Genomic DNA, 21,874 nt, shown 5'->3' with positions numbered 1-21,874 from the left:
TTTCTTTAATATGTTTCTTTCTGGCTCTATTCCTATTATACTGTATGTATTATTAATTGTATTGAATTTATTATTAGATATATTCATTATATATTTGTTGAAATGATCTTTAAGCACAATGTACTACACATTAGATTACACATGAACAGAAGGAACAGTTACATTACAGTACAGACATGTAAATGTAATGTGTATGGGCTACATCTTAGTGTGCTGTTCCCACGAGGGGTTAAAATACCGTCCTTCCTGTGCCCAGTTGGCTCTCTCTGGCCCAGACTATACATTAGGGAATGAGATCAGCGGCTGAATGTATGAGGCAGAAGGAGATGAGGGGCAGAATGGATGAGGCAGAGGGAGCCAGCATGTCTGGAGATTTGTTTACCTTTCTACCTGTCCCAGGTGAAGCCGGAGAGTGGACAGGTAGGAAAGTGACCAGTTTGTCTTCTGATGATCCCTTTGTTGTGTTAAAGGCCAATTACTTCCTATACCAGGACTTGTGAACAGTAGAAGCCGAGTGATTAGTGAGATAAAGATAATTACCTGCTCAGTAATACCCTGACTGATAATGTGATAGAAAAGGGATAAGTGCAGAGAAGAGGGTGATGTATAAATCATTCTCCTCTCACTTACTGATGCAAAATACAGAACCCTACATCCCCAACGATGCAGGTATCATGATTCATCTTCTAATATGAAGTATGCCTAGTATGCCATTCTTGTACACTAACATAAGAGCACCAAGGGTAATTTACTAACACATGTGAATTTATATCCATTCAATCAAGTGTGGAGCCATGGAGAAGACTGGAGGGTTCTGCTCTCACCTGATTGGACAAGATGGAGGAGGCACAGTTTTAGTAAATAAGGATGAAGTCTGAAAGGTTGACAGTCAGAATGTCTACATAAACATTTGGGTCAAAAAAGCAACATGGTTAAAATGCCAACATCTTCATAATATCGACATTTTACGTGCCGACACCAGAATGTTGACCTACAGTTTATTTTGCATATGTTAGCCTAATTCTATCAATAACTCTAACCCTATCTCTAACCCTAATCCTAACTCTAACCCTAGCTCTAACCCTAATCCTAACTCTAACCCTAGCTCTAACCCTAATCCTAACTCTAACCCTAGCTCTAACCCTGACCCTACCTTTAACCCTATCTCTAACCCTAATCCTAACTCTAACCCTATCTCTAACCCTAATCCTAACTCGAACCCTAGCTCTAACCCTAATCCTAACTCTAACCCTAGCTCTAACCCTGACCCTACCTTTAACCCTATCTCTAACCCTAATCCTAACTCTAACCCTATCTCTAACCCTAATCCTAACTCTAACCCTAGCTCTAACCCTAATCCTAACTCTAACCCTAGCTCTAACCCTGACCCTACCTTTAACCCTGACCCTACTTCTAACCCTAGTTCTAACACTAGCCCTAACCCTAACTCAAATTTTTACTCTAACCCTGACCCTACCATTAACCCTAGCTCTGAACCTTGCTCTAACCCTGACCCTACCATTAACCCTAGCTCTGAGCCTAGCTCTAGCTCTGACCGTTGGTCTAACCCTGACCCTAACCCTCACTCTAGCTCAAACCCTAACTCTAACCTTAGCTCTAGCCCTGATCCTAACTCTAACTCTGACCCTAACCCTAATCCTAACTCTAACTTTAAAAATCACACAAAAATGTACTGGTTAGATTCTGTTGGTGACATGTTAAATGTTACACTTTGACTCTTGACTTTCAGAACCTGGTGTCGATATTCTGATAGGATACCAGTAAATAACACTTCAGAACGCTTACCTTATAAAACAGAATTATATGGCCTTTCCTAATATGCAGACATGAGCAGACCCTGTAATGCACAGTCCCCTCATTATAAGATTTATGAATGCTTCATCACTTATGAACATCAGAACAGGCATTTCCAAGCAGGATACTAGGCAATCAAAATTATTCAGACACAAAATTGATCAGATCATTATAAGACATGTTTGTAAATATTGTGTAATATACAACAGCAAACTCTCCCTCCTACTACAAGGAAATCAAGACATAGATCTCTCCCTCTTTATATACAGATGTCAGTCCAGAGACATTTTACATCAAGTTGGTATGGGGATCCCAGCACTTGGGATGTCAGCGGTCATAATACGGACAGAGGCATTCCGAAGCTCAGGATCCCGACCCCTACTAGGTAAATATGCTAGCCCTAATCCCCAACCCAGCTAATCCTAACCTTCCCTATCCCTACCCACAGCCTAACCTTAACTCCTCCTCCGTGGTGCCTAACCTTAACTCCTCCTCCACACAGCCTAAACCTAACCTATCCCCCCGCAGTCTGACCCTAAGCAGCCCAGCTTACTTTCATTCCGGATCCCGGCGCTGGCATAGTGATCCATGTTTTTTTGTAAAAAAATAGATTCAGGAACTCCCAGGAGTGGGCATTGGTGGGCGGAGCGGTGGGTAATATGGGAGGAGCTACAGTGGGTGAGGCAACTTTGTGAGAATAAAGACTTTTCCTATGTAAGAATAACAAAAAGGGGTGTGGCCGCACTGTAAGGGGCTTGGCCTTGCAGGAAAAGAATTCCTCATACCCCAGTTTAGCAACCTGCACGCCCAGTCATTGGCTACTAGGGATTCCTTGATTCCGGCCTAAAATTGGCCGGGATTCAATCCCAGGATTGGAGCTTTCAATCCCGGGATTGGAGCTTTCAATCCCGGGATTGGAGCTTTCAATCCCGGGATTGGAGCTTCCAATCCCAGGACTGGAGCTTCCAATCCCGGGGATTTTCGGGATTGGCTACCACTTTTCTATGCCGGGCAGTGTTGAACGTCCTCAGCAGGCTTAGACGCTGCATGGCTCCCGCTGCTCAGCTCCCCCTCGTCCCGGCTGTGCACACTGCTCAGTGTAACGTGGTCAGAGGTCATGCAGCGCAGCCAGCCTCCCGCCTGCTGGACCTGACCACCGCCCTGCACAGCCCACCCTCCCACCGGACCTCACAGTAAGTGGCCCACCTTCCCTACCGTTCAGATTAGGGTGAGTTATCTGGATGATCAGGGCAAGAGGTGGGACACATTGAAAAACAGACAATCCCCGCAATCCCTGGATTTCTGGGATTGATCATTTTTGAATCCCGATTCCCTTGATTGAAAAAATGGCCCGGGATTGGCCACCCTATTGGCCACCACAGGAAAAATAAAAATCCTGATTCATGCCCCTTACATTATTTGTCATTTTCTCATTCTTATAGTAATGCCACACAACGTAATGTCCATTACACATTATGCCACACACCATAATGCCCATTACACATTATGCCACACACTGTAATGCCCATTACAAATTCTGTCACACACCATAATGCCCATTACATAATGACACACCATAATGCCCGTTACACAATTTGCCAAACACCAGATCGCCCATTACACACAATATGCCATACTCCTTTAATGCCCATTGCACATTATGCTACACGCCATAATGTCCATTACACAATATGCCACACACAGTTTTGCCCAACACATAATAATGCCCCTTACAAATAATGCCCCACAGTTAGGCTTCTAATTATATTTAAATGACCTGATCATTGTCAGGGGTCTCATGCTCGTTGCCAGGGGTTTCATGCTCTGGGTTCCATGCTTGTTGCCAGGGGTCTCATGCTCATTGCCAGGGGTTTTATGCTCTGGGTTCCATGCTTGTTGCCAGGGGTCTCATGCTCATTGTCAAGGTGCATGCTGTGCGCCGAAACAGCTGTCGACCAAGGCTGACAATTTGCTGAGGATGTGACCAAACTCTGCTATGAATTTATGATGAGTATCTACAATTTATTTCCATCCTCAGCTGGTTTTGCACTTGTACTTTATACTTATTGCTGGTGAAAAACGAATGATAAAGATTTCTGCACTAAACAATCTGGACGTGCTGGTTTTATATATATATATATATATATATATAGCGCTAGAAGGCTTCTGTGGTCATTTAGCTTCTGAAAAGTCCGTGAGTGCCGCCTATCCTTGTCCTGTATATATATATATATATATATATATATATATATGGCACACATACATTAAGCACTAACACTTACCATGCAGCAGCCACAGGCTGTTCATGGGGGTAGGGCTGGGCACCATGTCATTAGGCCTCTCCCCCTTGTGGCATATGTCGGGGTTGGGGGTGATTTCTGGGTACTCAGAAAATCACCCAGGCTGCGCCACTGTAACCGGTGACATTCAGACAAGCTTATTGCTTACAAACACATGTTTTGTACCTAGTCAAGTGTGCCTTAACAAATCAATCAAACAGATGTACGTTTGTATCCTACCAAGAGTTCAGCTCTGCACAATATACTCTCCTGTGCAGTGCACCCTGTATAAAAGCCAGCATTGGCGTCCCATGCTTAATTGGAGTTGGATAAGCTACGCAGTGCTAGACCTGTACATATGACTCACTTTCTGATGTGATCCTAGCATTGGGTTACTTGAGAGGGAAATAAAAGAAGGATCTTGTGTAAAGGAAGATTATGAGGGAGGAGTGGAGGGTGAATGTAAGAGGAGCATTTAAAACCCACCTACCCTCACTCCCAGTTCACCCTCCTTGTTACATTTCTTAAACTGTAATCCCCTCATGGGCAGGGACCTCTTCCTACTCATTCATTGTCCTTCGTTTTGTCACAGTGTATATAGTTATCCTACTGTATACATTTATTTCATGTGTGTGTGATTGTGTTCTTTTCACAGTATGGAACTGCGGACCCCTAGTGGCATTATAATAATAATAATAATAATAATAATAATAATAATAATAATAAATAATGATAAAAAGCAGTGTGATGTTTCCATGGTGACTACATCACATACATAATTATTTAAGGTGAACCTGTTTAGAGGAAAAAATAATGATAAAAAAATTAGCATAACACACTGCAAGAATTTTATTCTTCAATGATCGAATGTAAAATAAATAAAACTACAGATAATACTACAGTAGAACTTTATTGTCTAAAGGAATCACCTTAGAAACATTTGCTACTGAACCATGACTACATACATAAGATAAAGCTGAGCATAACAGTAGTTTATGGAAAATATCACTTACAATTACTGTTGTAACCGTCTTTCTCTCATATTTTAGAAGTCATACATGTTATACACATCTAAAACATTTTTCGCAGGATGAAGATAATGGTGCTGTGAATATTAGGAAGAGATGTTTAACCCCTGACACATAAAATATGTGCATTCAGCAAATTTAACATATGCAATATTTCAAATAAATTGGCTCTAGGTGTATTAATGAACAGGACTATTTTCAGACACTCTTGTACTCTAAATATATCCCAAGTGCAAATATATTAAATTGGTTGAATCCAGTGGCTAAGGGGCAAATTCAATTAGCCCGTGAAATCATGGTAATTTATTGCAATTGCCATTTTCGCTGAATTTGCGTCTTTGTGGCCGCAAAAATACAGAATGTGCGCTCCCAAGATTTGCCCTATTCAATTTCAAATTTGCTAAAACGGGATTACTGCGAAAATTGGTGCCAACAGTGAAAAGGGCACCAATAATGGGTAAATTTGCCTGTGCCCCCCTAAAAAAAAGCTAAACTAACATCAGGTAATAGCGCAGGCTGATTCAAAAGTCACAGTAGACCCTTTTGTTTCAATAACTGTGCAGGAAATGGGAAAACTGAATACTCCAGTAAGGTATGGGTTAGGTGGGTATGTACTGAACATGGGCACCATCTTGAAATCAGCCATCTTGAATCTAAGTCAGTTTTTTCAAATGGAAAGGGGGTCGTGTAACATGTCAAACATCAGAATTTGCTGAAAAGTTTATTGCTGAAAACAGATTTGAAATAGCAGTTATGGTTCAAAAGTTACAACACTTTTTTGTTGCAGGTAACTGAATATGGCTTTGACAAAAGAAGAGAGAATTGAGGTCATTTTGATGTCAAACATCGTGTGCTGCGTTGTGGGCTCTTCACGAAGTATGTCAAAACCATTGTTGAGGTTGTCTCGTAAGTAGCACTGTTTGGACGACCACTCCGTGACTTGTCAGCCACAGTCCCAGTTTCTCGGAATTTGGAAATTAGGCACCTGACAGTGTTTTGTGAAATTGGAGGTCTTTCTGGGTGCCGGTTGTCAAAATCTGCAGCTATGACACGGAAACTTCATTCTCCAGACATCAAAATCCCTCTTCTTAATCTTAGTATGCTATTCAGCACTCAGTAAAATAATGTTAAAGACCCACATAAATATTTCTACTCTCTGGATAGTCAGATGAAATGCAGTGCTACATAGTGGACATGTTTTGAAGGGGATACGGTCCTTAAATTGACCTCACTTAGGTCGACACTGATTAGGATGACCACTATTGGTCGACATGCAGTAGGTGACATGGGCATTAGGTCGACATGGTGAAGGTCGACACATAAAAATGTCAACATGAGTTTTTCACATTTTTTTTACTTTTTCATACTTAAGATCCATGTGGACTATGATTGGGAATAGTAACCTTGGCCGAAGTTTGCTCGCCATGCAAGGGGACACGGTACACTAATTGGGGTTCCCCATCACTTTACGAACAAAACAACACCAAGAAAGCAGAAAAAAAAACCTCATGCCGATTCTTTTCCATGTCGACTTTTTCCAGGTGTCGACCTACTGACCTAATGAATGTCGACCTCAATAGGGTCGACCCAACAAACCCATTCCTTTTGAAGAATGTAACTTATGTTACGCTAATTGTCTGAATGATATAGAAAAGGATGCAGCCAATTACTTATATATCAATGTGTCCCTTACACATCATGAAAACAAAAGTCTTTCTGTTTATTACTTGATCTCTCTGTGAGACAGTAACATAGTAACATAGTTAAAAATAGTTGAAAAAAGACAAATTGCCCATCGAGTTCAACCTGTATTATAAGTCTTACACTATTTTGTGTGTAGAAAGAGTTTAAATGCAATTTTAAAGACTATACCCTTGGATATCTTTTTCATTCAGAAATGTATCTGATCCGTTTTTAAAATTAGTTACTGAATCCACCATTACCACCTTGTCTGGCAGAGAATTCCAGATCCTTACTGCTCTTACTGTGAAGAACCTTTTCCTTCGTTGGGTATGAAAGGCTAACACCTTATTTGCCTTCGTTGCTGCACTTTGACATTGGGTGCTGCCACTAAGTCTATTATCAATGAGCACACTCAAATCTTTTTCAACTACCGTTTCACCTATATTTTCCCCATTTAATTTGTAGGTTGCATGTTTATTTTTACTCCCAAAGTGCATAATTTTACATTTTTCTATGTTGAAACTCATCCTCTATCTAACTGCCTAAATTTCCAGTTTAAATAAGTCGTTCTGTAGAGACTCAACATCCATGTCTGAATTTATTACCCGACACAGTTTAGTATCATCTGCAGTGAAGTATCTCCTCCACACAACAATGTTTGCTTTCTATCTATGTAGGAAAGTGGGCTAGATCTGCTCTGGGTCTGCTGCTTGCACTACCGCTATCTCTGCTTGATGGTCTATGGCAGGGGTGGGCAATTATTTCAGCTGGGGGGCCACTTAAGACTTTCAGTGAATATTCGAGGGCCGCATACAAAATATTTTCAATATACAATACATAATCACTGTGTTCATGCACCCCTATGCAAGCCCAATTATCTTAAACTTGGGTCAGCTGTTCTTTAGTAATTTATCAGCCACTGTCAGGTGACTAGTGTACCTTTAAAAGCCATGGTGTATTTGGCAGATACACATTAAATCAAGTAGGCATATTTGCAGTTATATTATGTGTGATACAGTTGGTAGGTTTTAATTTTTGAGACTCTGTGATAGTGTAGGACCTGCATGAAGATGGGTACCTTGGCGAGCGGTTTGCAGGATTCCGTGCATTGGCCAATTCACTAACTAAAGCCCCATCATTTATCTATTGATGTTGTGAAAATAAGTGAGCTTGCTTTGGTGAGTGCTGAACTTTTTGTTTGTGTATAATAGCAGTCCGACACTCCCGGCTCCCCATTGGGGTATTCGCTCAGGTGCTTTCCTAGGGGTGGTGCAGCCCCAATATATGCAAGTAGCGAAGGCGGCACTCAGAGACTTGCGCACAGCAGGTTAAAAGTGAAGCCACATGGTGTTTAACGAAGTCAACGTTTCGGGGGATGGACACTACAAACGGCACGGCCGCTGATGAAGCAAGCAACAGCGGATTCCTGCCTGCACCCTTCCTGCCGATGTCTCGTGCACCAGGCACAGACAGTAAGATCCTGCGCAGCCATTGGACACAGATACTACATTCTTCTTCCACCGCCCCCACCTTCGGGCACATTTAGCAGCCTTTAATCATCTGACTCCCTCCCTACTTCCCTGGACACAGACAGCAGCTTACTCCGCATACTTGGCACCCCTGCTCACCTCGCCTGGCAGCTCCAGCTGCCAGCCACTAGCTATTCATGTACTACCAACCTTAGGTGGTGTTTTCTTTCTTCAAAACAGAAATGTGCCGCCCGGATCACTGCTTTTACTTTGGCTCCGCCCCTATGCCACCCAGTGCCTGACGTCAGAGAGGAAATCCCGGCCAGCTGCCTTCCCCTGTGACGCAATCAGGCTTTCTTCAGTGGTGCCGCGTCTAGGAGAGTGAGCTGCTGTAGCGCTATGACAAGCAGCTCAGCCACTCGGGCCGCTTGTCATTGCGCACTGGTCAGCGGGCCAGGCAGGATCGGTTCGGCATCCGGCCCGCGGGCTGCATGTTGCTCACTCCTGGTCTATGGTCTGATATACTGAGAGACTGCATTTCCTGTCCAGGGCCATTTTCTTGCATTCTGATGTTCCTCAAGAAAAGCAAATAACTGGGCATTAGAATTTGGTTGTTGTAATTACATCAGGCAGAAGGATTTGTGTCTGCAATAACAGTTTGTAATCTGGTGGTGACATAGGTGCAGTTGGAGAAGAACAGCCATTAAAATAAGCATATTCTGATGGGTATCTTATTGCTTCAAAAATGGTCTGATACCTAGATTTTTGACCGATGGTCAAACTCAGGCTATCCAATTATAGCCCGCTTTTGCCATGCAGTAAATGATCTGTTTCAGGTGATAACACATGGGATCCAGGATAAGTTCCCGGACCCATGTTTTATTTATTTATTTATTAACAGTTTCTTATATAGCGCAGCATATTCCGTTGCGCTTTACAATTGGAACAGTAATAGAACAAAACTGGGTATCACTGCAAAAATTGGTCTACTGGGGCTGGTTATCGTGGGATTATGCTTCGCGTGCCTCATAATCCCTGATAAGTGCCGGCAGCGGGAATAATTGGATAGCCCAAGGGGAATCCATTAACCGCAGTGATTCACAGCAGCTAATAGGATATCCCCCTTAGTCGAGCCACAATTCCTACCAGGATTAACAGGATCATTTGTTCTAGAATGTGGATCTTTCCTTCTTTTTATGCCCTCCTTCAGGGGCGTATCTACCCATTGGCCAGGATGGCACTCGCCAGTGGCGCCAGCCGAGCAGGGGGCGCCGCCTGACGGTACCACCCTCAGCCAATGGGTGGAATCCCTTAAGCCGTAGTATCTGGCAATACCTGCTGTGCCGAGCTGCCTGTGCATTGCCTGGGATGGAGGGCGGAGGATCGCTCAGCAGGCAGCAGCTGGCGCTGGTGTCCGGCATCGCAATGCACTACAGGGAAGAAACTGAAAATAAACTACAACTCCCAGCAACCCTTGCTGTCGGGCGCTCCTGGCGGCAAGGGCTGCTGGGAGCTGTAGTTTATTTTCAGTTTTTCACGTAGTTTGGTGCAGTGCCTGACACCGGTGCCAGCTCCTGCCTGCTGAGCGTTCCTCCGCCCTCCATCCCAGGCAGTTCGGCACAGCAGGTATTGCCAGACGCTACGGCTATCTGCTGGGATGTTGTGGGGTGGGGACTAGGGCTATGTGCTGTGTGGGGAGGCTATGTATGTGCTGGGAGTGTGGGAGACTACTACTATGTGCTAAGGGCAGACTACAGCTATGTGCTGGGAGGAGGATGGGGATTATGGCTATGTGCTTGGGAAGGTGAGGGGCTATGTGCAGGGAGAGGGACTATGGCTATCTATGCTAGCAGGGAACTATTGTTATGTGATGGGAGGGGGGTAGGGACTACTGTATGACTGTGTTGAGAGAGGTGGAGACTACGACTATGTGCTGTGGGGACTACGGATATTGCTTGGGGAGGTGGGGGCTATGGCTATTTACTGGGAGGGGACTATGGCTATGTGCTGGGAGGGTGATGGGGACTATGACTATGTGACTGTGTGGGCTTATCTGGCACCATGGGGGCATATCTGGCACCGTGGGGGCATATCTGGCACCATGGGGGCATATCTGGCACCGTGGGGGCATATGTGTATCTGGAACTGTGGGGGCATAGCTAGCACTGTGGGGGCATATCTAGCACTGTGGGGTAATATATATGTATCTGGCACTGTGGGGGCATATCTGGCACTGTGGGGGCATGTGTGTATCTGGCACTGTGGGGGCATGTGTGTATCTGGCACTGTGGGGGCATATGTGTATCTGGCACTGCACTATTGGGGTCATATGTGTAAAATGCCCCCATTTTCATTGGCCACGCCCCATATGGCATGTGGCCACAACCATTTTTTGGGCGTGCACGCGCCATAGGCACACGCACACAATACCACTAAGATTTGTTTTCTACTTACACCACTGGGTAGTGCGCTGCACTGCACTTCTTTGCACTACTATTTGTTTATACTACCTGGCTTTGGGTGGCATTGTCTCCTCAGCCAGGCCAGGCACTTCTCAGTGTTATAAGATTTACTGTGTGGGCATAATGTGTAAAGGGACCTGCTACTGTGTGGGCATAATGTGTATAAGGGTTACTACTGTGTAGCATAATTTGAACTATTGTATGGTCATGCCCCTTTCCCACAAGATCATGTCCCTTTTTTGCACATGCATCTTCCCTATTTCAAATATGGGGGGCGCCAGTCCCTTTCATTGCCAGGGGTGCCCGGACCACTAGATACACCCCTGCGCTCCTTGATACTTTTGAAACTGACATAGAACAACTCAATAATATTCAATGCTAGTGAGACCAAAGATGCCACCAACATAAACCAAATAAAAATAGTTTTCTCGGTGGGACGGGAAAGGAAGCAATCGACTCTATGTGGGCAGGGGTTCCTTGCACAAGTGTAGATAGCATTTAGACTGAACCCATACATGTACCACTGGATCACTAGGAAACCAACTTCAAAAAGGCATTTGAATAGAATGCTGGTCACATAGATACGAAATAGACCACCATGCATTTTGACTTTTTCATCTTCTTCAAAGCCATATTTGAATTTTTTTAATTGAATTGGCTTAAGTTGCATGTCCTCATCACCTTGATCATTCTGGATAATTTTAAGTTCTTCTTTCCTGTTCAGTTTTTCTTCTTTACGCATCAAGTAAAACACATGAGCCAAATATAGGATTGTCGGCATAGAGACAAATATAATTTGGAGAACCCATAAACGTACGTGAGAGATTGGAAATGTCCTGTCATAGCAGACATTTTTACAACCAGTTTGTACGGTGTTGCAACTGAATGCTGACTGTTCATCTCTCCATGCTGACTCCACCGCTGTCCCTAATAAGAGGATGCGAAAGATGAACAGGACCGATGACCACACTTTTCCTCCAGCAGTGGAATAAGCCTGCACTTTGTCAAGGAGTCTTCCTAGGGCACTCCAGTCACCCATATTTTGAAAGTGTTATCTAAAATAAAAATACATTGTTAATTTACAATTTAAAACTGCTGATAATTAACAGGTCCAAATGTTTTACATTTCAACCAAACAGAACTTTCAAATAAATATAATATATCAATGTTATGCTCATTATATAAGCAGAACAATTAAAAAATCAAAATACCCATTTCTAATATATAAATGCATATGAAGTCAAACTGTTACATCTACTAGTTACATTTGCTGGGGTCCACCTCAAAATAGCATTTCATAAGAAATCTTCAAGCTACTCCTAATATAGAATTAATGAGAGCGCTCACTGGACTTGAGAAAAACAAGTTCAGAATTTATACATTATAATCACCATGTATAAACCTCAGTCATTATTTCGGTCCATTACACATTACAGGGCCTGTTCAAGACACTGCAAATAGCATGTCATCACAAAGGAGGGTACTGATATGCATAGGTGTGCGCAGGGGGGGTGCCTGGTGCGCACAGGCATCCCCTAATGTCTGGCACCCCGATCTCACATGCCTGATGCAGTGATCAATGAGCAGGCTGATTACTGTCCCCTCTGCGCTGCACCGTCAGGACTGCATTACTGACTGGACGCCTGGGTTAATCAAGGGTGCAACTGACACCGGCTTTCAAACTCCCGCCTCCATCTCTATGTACAAAAACAGCATGATGTGATGTGATTACATCATGCTGCTCGCACGCCCACCCGCCATACGCCCACCTCTCTCCTTCTATGCTATGCCAACGCCAGCCACTGATGAGGATCAGCATGCAGCCAGCGTTCCTCTTAGGAAGACAAATTCAATACTGGCAGGCGGTCGGCAGCAACATTGACACGTCACTCGTTTTTCCAGCAGCAGCAATAGTACTAGTCTGCGACTGTCAGTGTCAGTGAGTGACTGACTTGTAAGTAAGCTGCTGCAGCTTGCAGGGGAAAGAGAGGGGGAGCCAGACCAGGCTGAGGAGGAGCAGTGTAATTGCAGTGAGTGCCATCAGGGGTGTTTGTTTGGTGCACACCACAACATCTGACAATGTATCTGCTTTATTAGGATTGGTATAAGGGTGGATATTTTATATTGCGTTGGCCATCAATAGATGGTGCTAGACACGCCCAAAAAGCGGTGCTAGACACACCCCTTCGACGGTGCACCCCCTAATAAAATGTGCTGCGCACGCCTATGCTGATATGTTAGATGCAATGTATGTGTTTTTTAGGGGTGAGACCCTGATGAATATTGGTCACTTATTGTCCCTACTTTGCTATGTACCAAGCACTAGGCTGTATACTCCCAGCCTGGCTGAACCTGCCTCCCTTATACAGTGATGTCAGAAGAGAAACCTGCAGGGCACCAGGACCCAGGGCATCTCAGCTGGTAAAAACCAGGGTCAAAGTCCCGGGAATTTTGATCTGGGTTGACCCTTTCACACAGAAAAAGAAACCATATGGATCCGCAAATTACTGGGTAAAAGTGTTTCACCCGGTAATTCGGTTTTCTGTCTGAAAGTGGTATTTCTGTAACTTATTGTTAATGTTTTAGTTTAAAGACAGACAGATATAGTATTACAAAAGCAAAATTCCCTCACGGACCCATCAATGTAACTTTTTAACCTTGTGTTTAGATTTTTTTTATCCCTTAATAGTTACATGTCAGGATTAGGAGAGTTTTGTCACTTTAATGTTCCTGACATAAACTCATAGGTCTTTGCAAATAACCCCCAAAAAATGATTTTTCCATTTTACTAACAAAACCATCGTATTATCTTTGACAAACATGTGTAGTGAAAGTGAGTTTTAAATGTAGGGTTTTTATATTGATAGCTGATGGTCCATTATTCTATTTGCAACAGTGGAATGAACTGTCATGTGAGTCATGATCAACAAACATAAGACTGGGTCAGAGACCTGTCACTGGCTTACTATAATAAACTCAGAATCATGTGGGGGCACAAGTGAGAACAGAAAACAGATTTAAAGTCAATGTTAATACTGTGTTTAATATTTAAATGGATTAATAGATAGTGTAACCCATAGGCGGATCCAGGGGGGGGGGGGGGGGGGGGAGGCACTCGGGCCCGTGCCCCCCCTGTCGTTTCTGACTTCTTCTTATTTTCAAAAGGAGAACAGCAGCAGCACTACTGCTATTTCATCAGCCAGATTTGATAAAAGAGCCGGCAGGCACTAGGACCCGCCGGCACGCATGCCTTAGGTACATGTAAATATAACTATTACCGTTCCCCTATCATGGTGCCCCCCCCCCCTTTCATTTTCTTCCGGATCAGCCCCTGGTGTAACCTAATTTGAGTAAATACAGTGGGGCATGAAACTGGCACAGTGGGGCATGTAACTGGCACAGTGGGGCATGTAACTGGCACAGTGGGGTATGTATCAGGCACAGTGTGGGGCATGTATCTGGCACAGTGAGGTATGTAACAGGCACAGTGGGGCATTGTATCTGGCACTGTGGGACAATGTAACTGGCACTATGGGGCATGTATCTGGCACTGTGGTGCATGTATCTGGCACAGTGGGGCAATGTAACTGGCACTGTGGGACAAAGTAACTGGCACTGTGGGGCATGTATCCGGCACTGTGGGGCATTGTATCTGGCACTGTGGGGCAATGTAACTGGCACTGTGGGGCATTGTATCCGGCACTGTGGGACAGTGTAACTGGCACTGTGGAGCATGTATCTGGCACTGTGGGGCATTGTATCTGGCACTGTGGGGCAATGTAACTGGCACTGTGGGGCATGTATCCGGCACTGTGGGGCAATGTAACTGGCACTGTGGGGCATTGTATCTGGCACTGTGGGACAATGTAACTGGCACTGTGGGGCATGTATCCGGCAAAGTGGGGCATTGTATCTGGCACTGTGGGGCAATGTAACTGGCACTGTGGGGCATTGTATCTGGCACTGTGGGGCATTGTATCTGGCACTGTGGGGCAATGTAACTGGCACTTTGGGGCATGTATCCGGCACTGTGGGGCATTGTATCTGGCACTGTGGGACAATGTAACTGGCACTGTGGGGCATGTATCTGGTACTGTGGGGCATTGTATCTGGCACTGTGGGGCAATGTAACTGGCACTTTGGGGCATGTATCCGGCACTGTGGGGCATTGTATCTGGCACTGTGGGACAATGTAACTGGCACTGTGGGGCATTGTATCTGGCACTGTGGGGCATTGTATCTGGCACTGTGGGGCAATGTAACTGGCACTGTGGGGCATGTATCCGGCACTGTGGCGCAATGCAATTGGCACTGTGGGGCATGTATCCGGCACTGTGGGGCATGTATCCGGCACTGTGGGGCAATGTAACTGGCACTGTGGGGCAATGTAACTGGCACTGTGGGGCATGTATCTGGCACTGTGGGGCATTGTATCTGGCACTGTGGGGCAATGTAACTGGCACTGTGGGGGCATGTATCTGGCACTGTGGGGCATTGTATCTGGCACTGTGGGGCAATGTAACTGGCACTGTGGGGCATTGTATCTGGCACTGTGGGACAATGTAACTAGCACAGTGGGGCATGTATCTGGCACTGTGAGGCATTGTATCTGGCACTGTGGGGCAATGTAACTGGCACTGTGGGGCATTGTATCTGGCACTGTGGGGCATTGTAACTGGCACTGTGGGGCATTGTATCTGGCACTGTGGGACAATGTAACTGGCACTGTGGGGCATGTATCTGGCACTGTGGGGCATTGTATCTGGCACTGTGGGGCAATGTAACTGGCACTGTGGGGCATGTATCCGGCACTGTGGCTCATTGTATCTGGCACTGGGGGGCAATGCAATTGGCACTGTGGGGCATGTATCCGGTACTGTGGGGCAATGTAACTGGCACTGTGGGGCAATGTAACTGGCACTGTGGGGCAATGTAACTGGCACTGTGGGGCATGTATCCGGCACTGTGGGGCATTGTATCTGGCACTGGGGGGCAATGTAACTGGCACTGTGGGGCATTGTATCTGGCACTGTGGGGCAATGTAACTGGCACTGTGGGGCATTGTATCTGGCACTGTGGGGCATTGTATCTGGCACTGTGGGGCAATGTAACTGATACTGTGGGGCATGTATCCGGCACTGTGGGGCATTGTATCTGGCACTGTGGGACAATGTAACTGGCACTGTGGGGCATGTATCTGGCACTGTGGGGCATTGTATCTGGCACTGTGGGGCAATGTAACTGGCACTGTGGGGCATGTATCCGGCACTGTGGGGCATTGTATCCTACACTGGGGGGCAATGCAATTGGCACTGTGGGACATGTATCCGGCACTGTGGGGCAATGTAACTGGCACTGTGGGGCAATGTAACTGGCACTGTGGGGCAATGTAACTGGCACTGTGGGGCACTGTATCTGGCACTGTGGGGCAATGTAACTGGCACTGTGGGGCATTGTATCTGGCACTGTGGGACAATGTAACTGGCACAGTGGGGCATGTATCTGGCACTGTGGGGCATTGTATCTGGCACTGTGGGGCAATGTAACTGGCACTGTGGGGCAATGTAACTGGCACTGTGGGGCATTGTACCTGGCACTGTGGGACAATGTAACTGGCACTGTGGGGCATGTATCTGGCACTGTGGGTCATTGTATCTGGCACTGTGGGGCAATGTAACTGGCACTGGGGGGCAATGCAATTGGCACTGTGGGGCATGTATCCGGTACTGTGGGGCAATGTAACTGGCACTGTGGGGCAATGTAACTGGCGCTGTGGGGCATGTATCCGGCACTGTGGGGCATTGTATCTGGCACTGTGGGGCAATGTAACTGGCACTGTGGGACAATGTAACTGGCACTGTGGGGCATGTATCTGGCACTGTGGGGCATTGTATCTGACACTGTGGGGCAATGTAACTGGCACTGTGGGGCATGTATCCGGCACTGTGGGGCATTGTATCTGGCACTGGGGGGCAATGCAATTGGCACTGTGGGGCATGTATCTGGTACTGTGGGGCAATGTAACTGGCACTGTGGGGCAATGTAACTGGCACTGTGGGGCATGTATCCGGCACTGTAGGGCATTGTATCTGGCACTGTGGGGCAATGTAACTGGCACTGTGGGGCATGTATCCGGCACTGTGGGGCATTGTATCTGGCACTGGGGGGCAATGTAACTGGCACTGTGGGGCAATGTAACTGGCACTGTGGGGCAATGTAACTGGCACTGTGGGGCATTGTATCTGGCACTGTGGGGCATTGTATCTGGCACTGTGGGGCAATGTAACTGGCACTGTGGCCATGCCAGGCAAGTGGTTAATAAAACAAAATAAGAATATATACGGCAGACTTATGGCATACCTGCGATGTACAATATTAATACAAGGATAGGCTAATTGGCCACTGTTAGTCCTTCTTAAATCAAAGATCTAACAACCTACACTATATAGACAAACTATAGTACCATAGAATATTGCTAAATAGCACTCCTTCCCCCACTTATTATGCCTCATATGTCACTATATTAAACTAAGTCTCTCACTCATATACACACACCTTTCACCTCTCATGCACTGCATGTACACACGGTATATTTAATACGTATCCCTCACTGGTATTAAAATGAATAATATGTGCACATGGAATGGACAATGGGGGTCATTCCGAGTTGTTCGCTCGCAAGCTGCTTTTAGCAGCTTTGCACACGCTAAGCCGCCGCCTACTGGGAGTGAATCTTAGCTTATCAAAATTGCGAACGAAAGGTTAGCAGAATTGCGAATAGACACTTCTTAGCAGTTTCTGAGTAGCTCCAGACTTACTCGGCATCTGCGATCAGTTCAGTCAGTTTCGTTCCTGGTTTGACGTCACAAACACACCCAGCGTTCGCCCAGACACTCCTCCGTTTCTCCAGCCACTCCCGCGTTTTTCCCAGAAACGGTAGCGTTTTTTCGCACACACCCATAAAACGCCCAGTTTCCGCCCAGAAACACCCACTTCCTGTCAATCACATTACGATCACCAGAACGAAGAAAAAACCTTGTAATGCCGTGAGTAAAATACCTAACTGCATAGCAAATTTACTTGGCGCAGTCGCACTGCGGACATTGCGCATGCGCATTAGCGACTAATCGCTCCGTTGCGAGAAAAAAATAACGAGCGAACAACTCGGAATGACCCCCAATATGAGCACATGTCCTACACTTATATTTAAAGAGACACCATAAGCTATCACTAACTACTCCAAAGATGTCTTATAGCCTGAGATAAATATTCTTATACGCTAATTAGCACCATTTATTGTATGGTGCTACCTCATGTATTATATTTTTAAGAGATACAGAAATAGTTTATATATACAGAATATGCGCCCCTTTGAGTAATAATTATTTAACATGATAGTCAGCTTCATAATTCACGATACTTATAAGTATCTGTTTTTAATGTCATTTTCCTCGCAATATGAACTCTTTTCCCTTAATTATCCCCTTTGCTCCAACTATATACTTATAAACTAACTAAACACTTTCAAGGTATTAATCCTCGTTTTATATCTGTTTTTTGTATGCATCTCCGTGTAAGCTGAATATGACACTATAGCAGAGGTTCCCAAACTGTGTGCCGTGGCTCCCTGGGGTGCCTCGGGACACTTGCAAGGGTGCCCTGGGTTGGTGGTCCAGGACCAATTAAAATTATTCATGGTCAATATAATAGGCAAAACCAGTGCTGGTGGCTGCCAGTCATAAAATATGTGGCTAAACAGAAGCAAATCTTGTCCCTCACCACACAACTGACCCTAAGGATGACATTATAAACGCAATCTACTTAATGTAATATCTCTTTCTAAATTTCTCAATAAGAAATTTTTGGCCTAGGGGTGCCGTGAAAAAAATTCTGATATTCTAGGGCGCCGTGATTCAAAAAAGTTTGGAAACCACTGCACTATAGGAATGTGTCCAGCACTTCATGGCTTCAAAAAGATGGCCGCCGGGATGACTGACAATATAATCCATCCTATCAATAGAAACTCCAGGCCGCGCCCCGCCGCAACAGGAAGTGTGGCATGCCTAACAGAAAGAACTAGCCGGAAGTGGGGCAGCATCGCGCCTGAACATGGACGCTAATTCCGGAAGCGGGGCACCGTGCGCATGCGCAGTGTTCAAATGCGGACACAGGAAGCGGGGCGGAAGTGATGCTAAATGCGCCCCCGGACTTATTTTTCCTTTACTGCAAGCTCTGTTACTCGTTTTTATATCAGATTCAGCTTGGTGAAACTATCTATGTAACACCTACCCCTGACATTTGTTTTTATCTGAATTTTATAATGTTGTATTCAACTGTATTACCAAGTAGCCCTAGAAGGAAGTGATGTCATAGTTACCTTGCTAATTACCTTGGCTATAAATAGAATCATTGCTCAGTAGCCCTTTACCCCTTGATGAAGTCAGACGGACGAAACGCGTTGGATGTACCTCAAGTGACCTTCCATTTTAAAGATAAGCACCTTTCTCTTATCTCAAATATATTTTTATGTTTTTATTGTTCCAGATGTGTTTTTATATGCTAGTCAGCCTGAATTTATGTCTTAATTGATTAAATCCACCCTTTTATTCCCCCCCCCCTATTTTTTATTCTCAAATATCTTTTATTAAATTGTCTGTTTTACAATAAATACCCCTTTTAGAAATACGTATTTTAGCATTCTTCATATATTTATCCTTTAAGTGTAGACATTGATAGTCGCTAGTACCCCTACCCCCCCTTTTACATATATATATATATATATATATATAATAGATAGTGTTGTGAACACTATATATCCCACCAACAATATAAATATAAATATAACAACCATGTATAGCGCAGAAATCTCATGCGCAAATTTTAATCTTTTAATAAAGTCCATATAAAAAATCCAAATGTTATCCACTTTGATTGCAGCCGTCGCTGCTCCCCTATAAACCCTTTCCTCAAGGGTAACTGGTATTCCTGAAAAATAAAATGAACAGGGGGCACCACTGACGAAGGCTAGCGCCGAAACACGTTTGGGAGATGCATACTGAAGCTGCTGGGAGAGTGACATGAGAGTACCAGTGCTGTGTTATATGATCGCGGTGAAGTGACCGGGAGGCGAGACATGAGAGCGAAGAGCCGAGCAAGGGAAAGAGCCGGAGACTGGAGACAAAGATGTCTGGGACTAATGGTGCCCATACACTTGTGAGATAATCGGTGCTAACCTTCGATTTCGACCGCATCTGTGAGAGAAATCGAAGGATTGTATGCACATTTAGGTACCTTTCGACACGATGCGCGGGCACGCCAGTCGAATCTCACATCTCAAGATAGTATGTGCGGCACTTAATATGTATCGGATGGCAGTGCGATCACATGTGTTTTTAAAAACACATGCTATATATCGCACTGCGATGTGCGATGGGCACCCGCCAGGAGCGGATGGAGGCCACTCCCACTTGGCGGTGATGTGCCCATCACGTGATTACCATGCGATCTATCGTATGATCGCATGGTAATCACTTTGGCAGTTCAGGTGCGATTTAGTCGCACATAAACTGCCGGTGCGATGCCCCGCGATGCCGCGTTGCGGGGCATCGCACAAGTGTATGGGCACCATAATAGTGCCCTGTGAGACCTGATGTGCCCCACTTAGACGGTCTACACTGTGATAAGTCTTGAATTGTTTTAATGCATGTACGTGCGACTATTAAGTAAAGCAATTCAGATTTTAAACGATACCTCACTATCTGTGCCTCCATTTATTTTATATAACAAACATGTATGTATATATATATATATATATATATATATATATATATATATAAAAAATATATAACCTACTGAATAGTGGGTAGACAAGCTTTTTATCCGTTATCTATTTGAATTACGGCTTAGTTTAGTGTGTTACACTAAATTAATTAATGCATTTTCAAAAAGTTATTGTCACTAATAGCAAACTGACATTTTTTAAATTCTTATATCTGTAGAAATACAAAACATGGGCCCTCATTCCGAGTTGATCGCTCGCAAGGCGAATTTAGCAGAGTTGCTCACGCTAAGCCTATGCCTACTGGGAGTGTATCTTAGCTTCTTAAAATTGCGACCGATGTATTCGCAATATTGCGATTACAAACTACTTAGCAGTTTCAGAGTAGCTTCAGACTTACTCGGCATCTGCGTTCAGTTCAGTGCTTGTCGTTCCTGGTTTGACGTCATAAACACACCCAGCGTTCGCCCAGACACTCCCCCGTTTCTCCGGCCACTCCTGCGTTTTTTCCGGAAACGGTAGCGTTTTTATCCACACGCCCCGAAAACGCCGTGTTTCCGCCCAGTAACACCCATTTCCTGTCAATCACACTACGTTCGCCAGAGCGAAGAAAAAGCCGTGAGTAAAAATACTATCTTCATTGTAAAATTACTTGGCGCAGTCGCAGTGCGAATATTGCGCATGCGTACTAAGCGGAATTTCACTGCGATGCGAAGAAAATTACCGAGCGAACGACTCGGAATGAGGGCCATAGTGCAGAACATCAGAGTACTGAGTGACATTTATAAATAATGTTTTTAACTTACTTTAAATAGAGGCAAATCCCCAGTGTACAGGTCAGTAACCAGGTGGTGAATAAACTAAAGGACTGAACCTGGCTATTTATCCCCCTCTCACTGTGACATCATATATATTTCAGGTCTGGTAAATGATGAATCCTAATAACCTCCAAACAACACCCTGTTTTGCTACAGACTTTCAACTAGTGGGTGCTAATGGGCAGTATTAGATATCCATTTAGCTAGGAAAAAGTTCATTTATAGCTTTGTTTAGGTTCTAAATAAACTGTTTGGTGGTGCAATGTATAATCATTATTGTTTATAGTAAGTTAATTATAATACAGTGGGACATATATTATCAGCCATAAAATTAACTAATAAAAAATGAAAGGCTTTTTCAATATGGAACTATTTAGAGGGACCTCCTTCATGGTAAAGGACTTGCCCCAATCTTAAAACATTTAGTGCACATATAAATATTTCCCCTGTTGTACAACATGTGTACAGGGGTACAGTAGTGTGTGCAGGGTTAGGTGGTAAGGGTGCAGTACTGTGTGCAGGGTTAGGTGGTAAGGGTGCAG

The 21,874-nt window shown here is 44.7% G+C and overlaps 1 protein-coding gene across 1 annotated transcript; it reads right to left on the bottom strand.

The window, feature by feature from the left end:
- Positions 1-5,041: 5,041 nt before the first annotated feature.
- Positions 5,042-21,354, bottom strand: LOC134934508 (gap junction alpha-1 protein-like). The gene is made up of 3 exons (XM_063929938.1): positions 21,321-21,354; positions 10,994-11,791; positions 5,042-9,061 (listed from the first exon to the last, which is right to left on the bottom strand). Exons 2-3 carry the CDS (start codon positions 11,773-11,775, stop codon positions 8,875-8,877), a joined length of 969 nt encoding a protein of 322 aa, XP_063786008.1. The 5' UTR covers positions 11,776-11,791; positions 21,321-21,354; the 3' UTR covers positions 5,042-8,874.
- Between the last annotated feature and the right edge of the window lie 520 nt (positions 21,355-21,874).

Source organism: Pseudophryne corroboree, chromosome 6 (genome assembly GCF_028390025.1).
Source record: "Pseudophryne corroboree isolate aPseCor3 chromosome 6, aPseCor3.hap2, whole genome shotgun sequence".
In the NCBI taxonomy this organism is placed as follows: Eukaryota; Metazoa; Chordata; class Amphibia; order Anura; family Myobatrachidae; genus Pseudophryne; species Pseudophryne corroboree.
Note: the sequence above shows the minus strand (reverse complement) of the source record. Positions and strands in the feature narration are given on the sequence as shown.

Bases quoted from the DNA above. Each gene is read 5' to 3' on its own strand.
- LOC134934508 (XM_063929938.1), bottom strand. From the start codon at position 11,775: ATGGGTGACTGGAGTGCCCTAGGAAGACTCCTTGACAAAGTGCAGGCT. The intron at 9,062-10,993 runs GGGAAGATGCAT...ATAATTGGATAG, and splicing joins CGCCCCCCATATTTGAAATA to CCTGAGTTTGACCATCGGTC.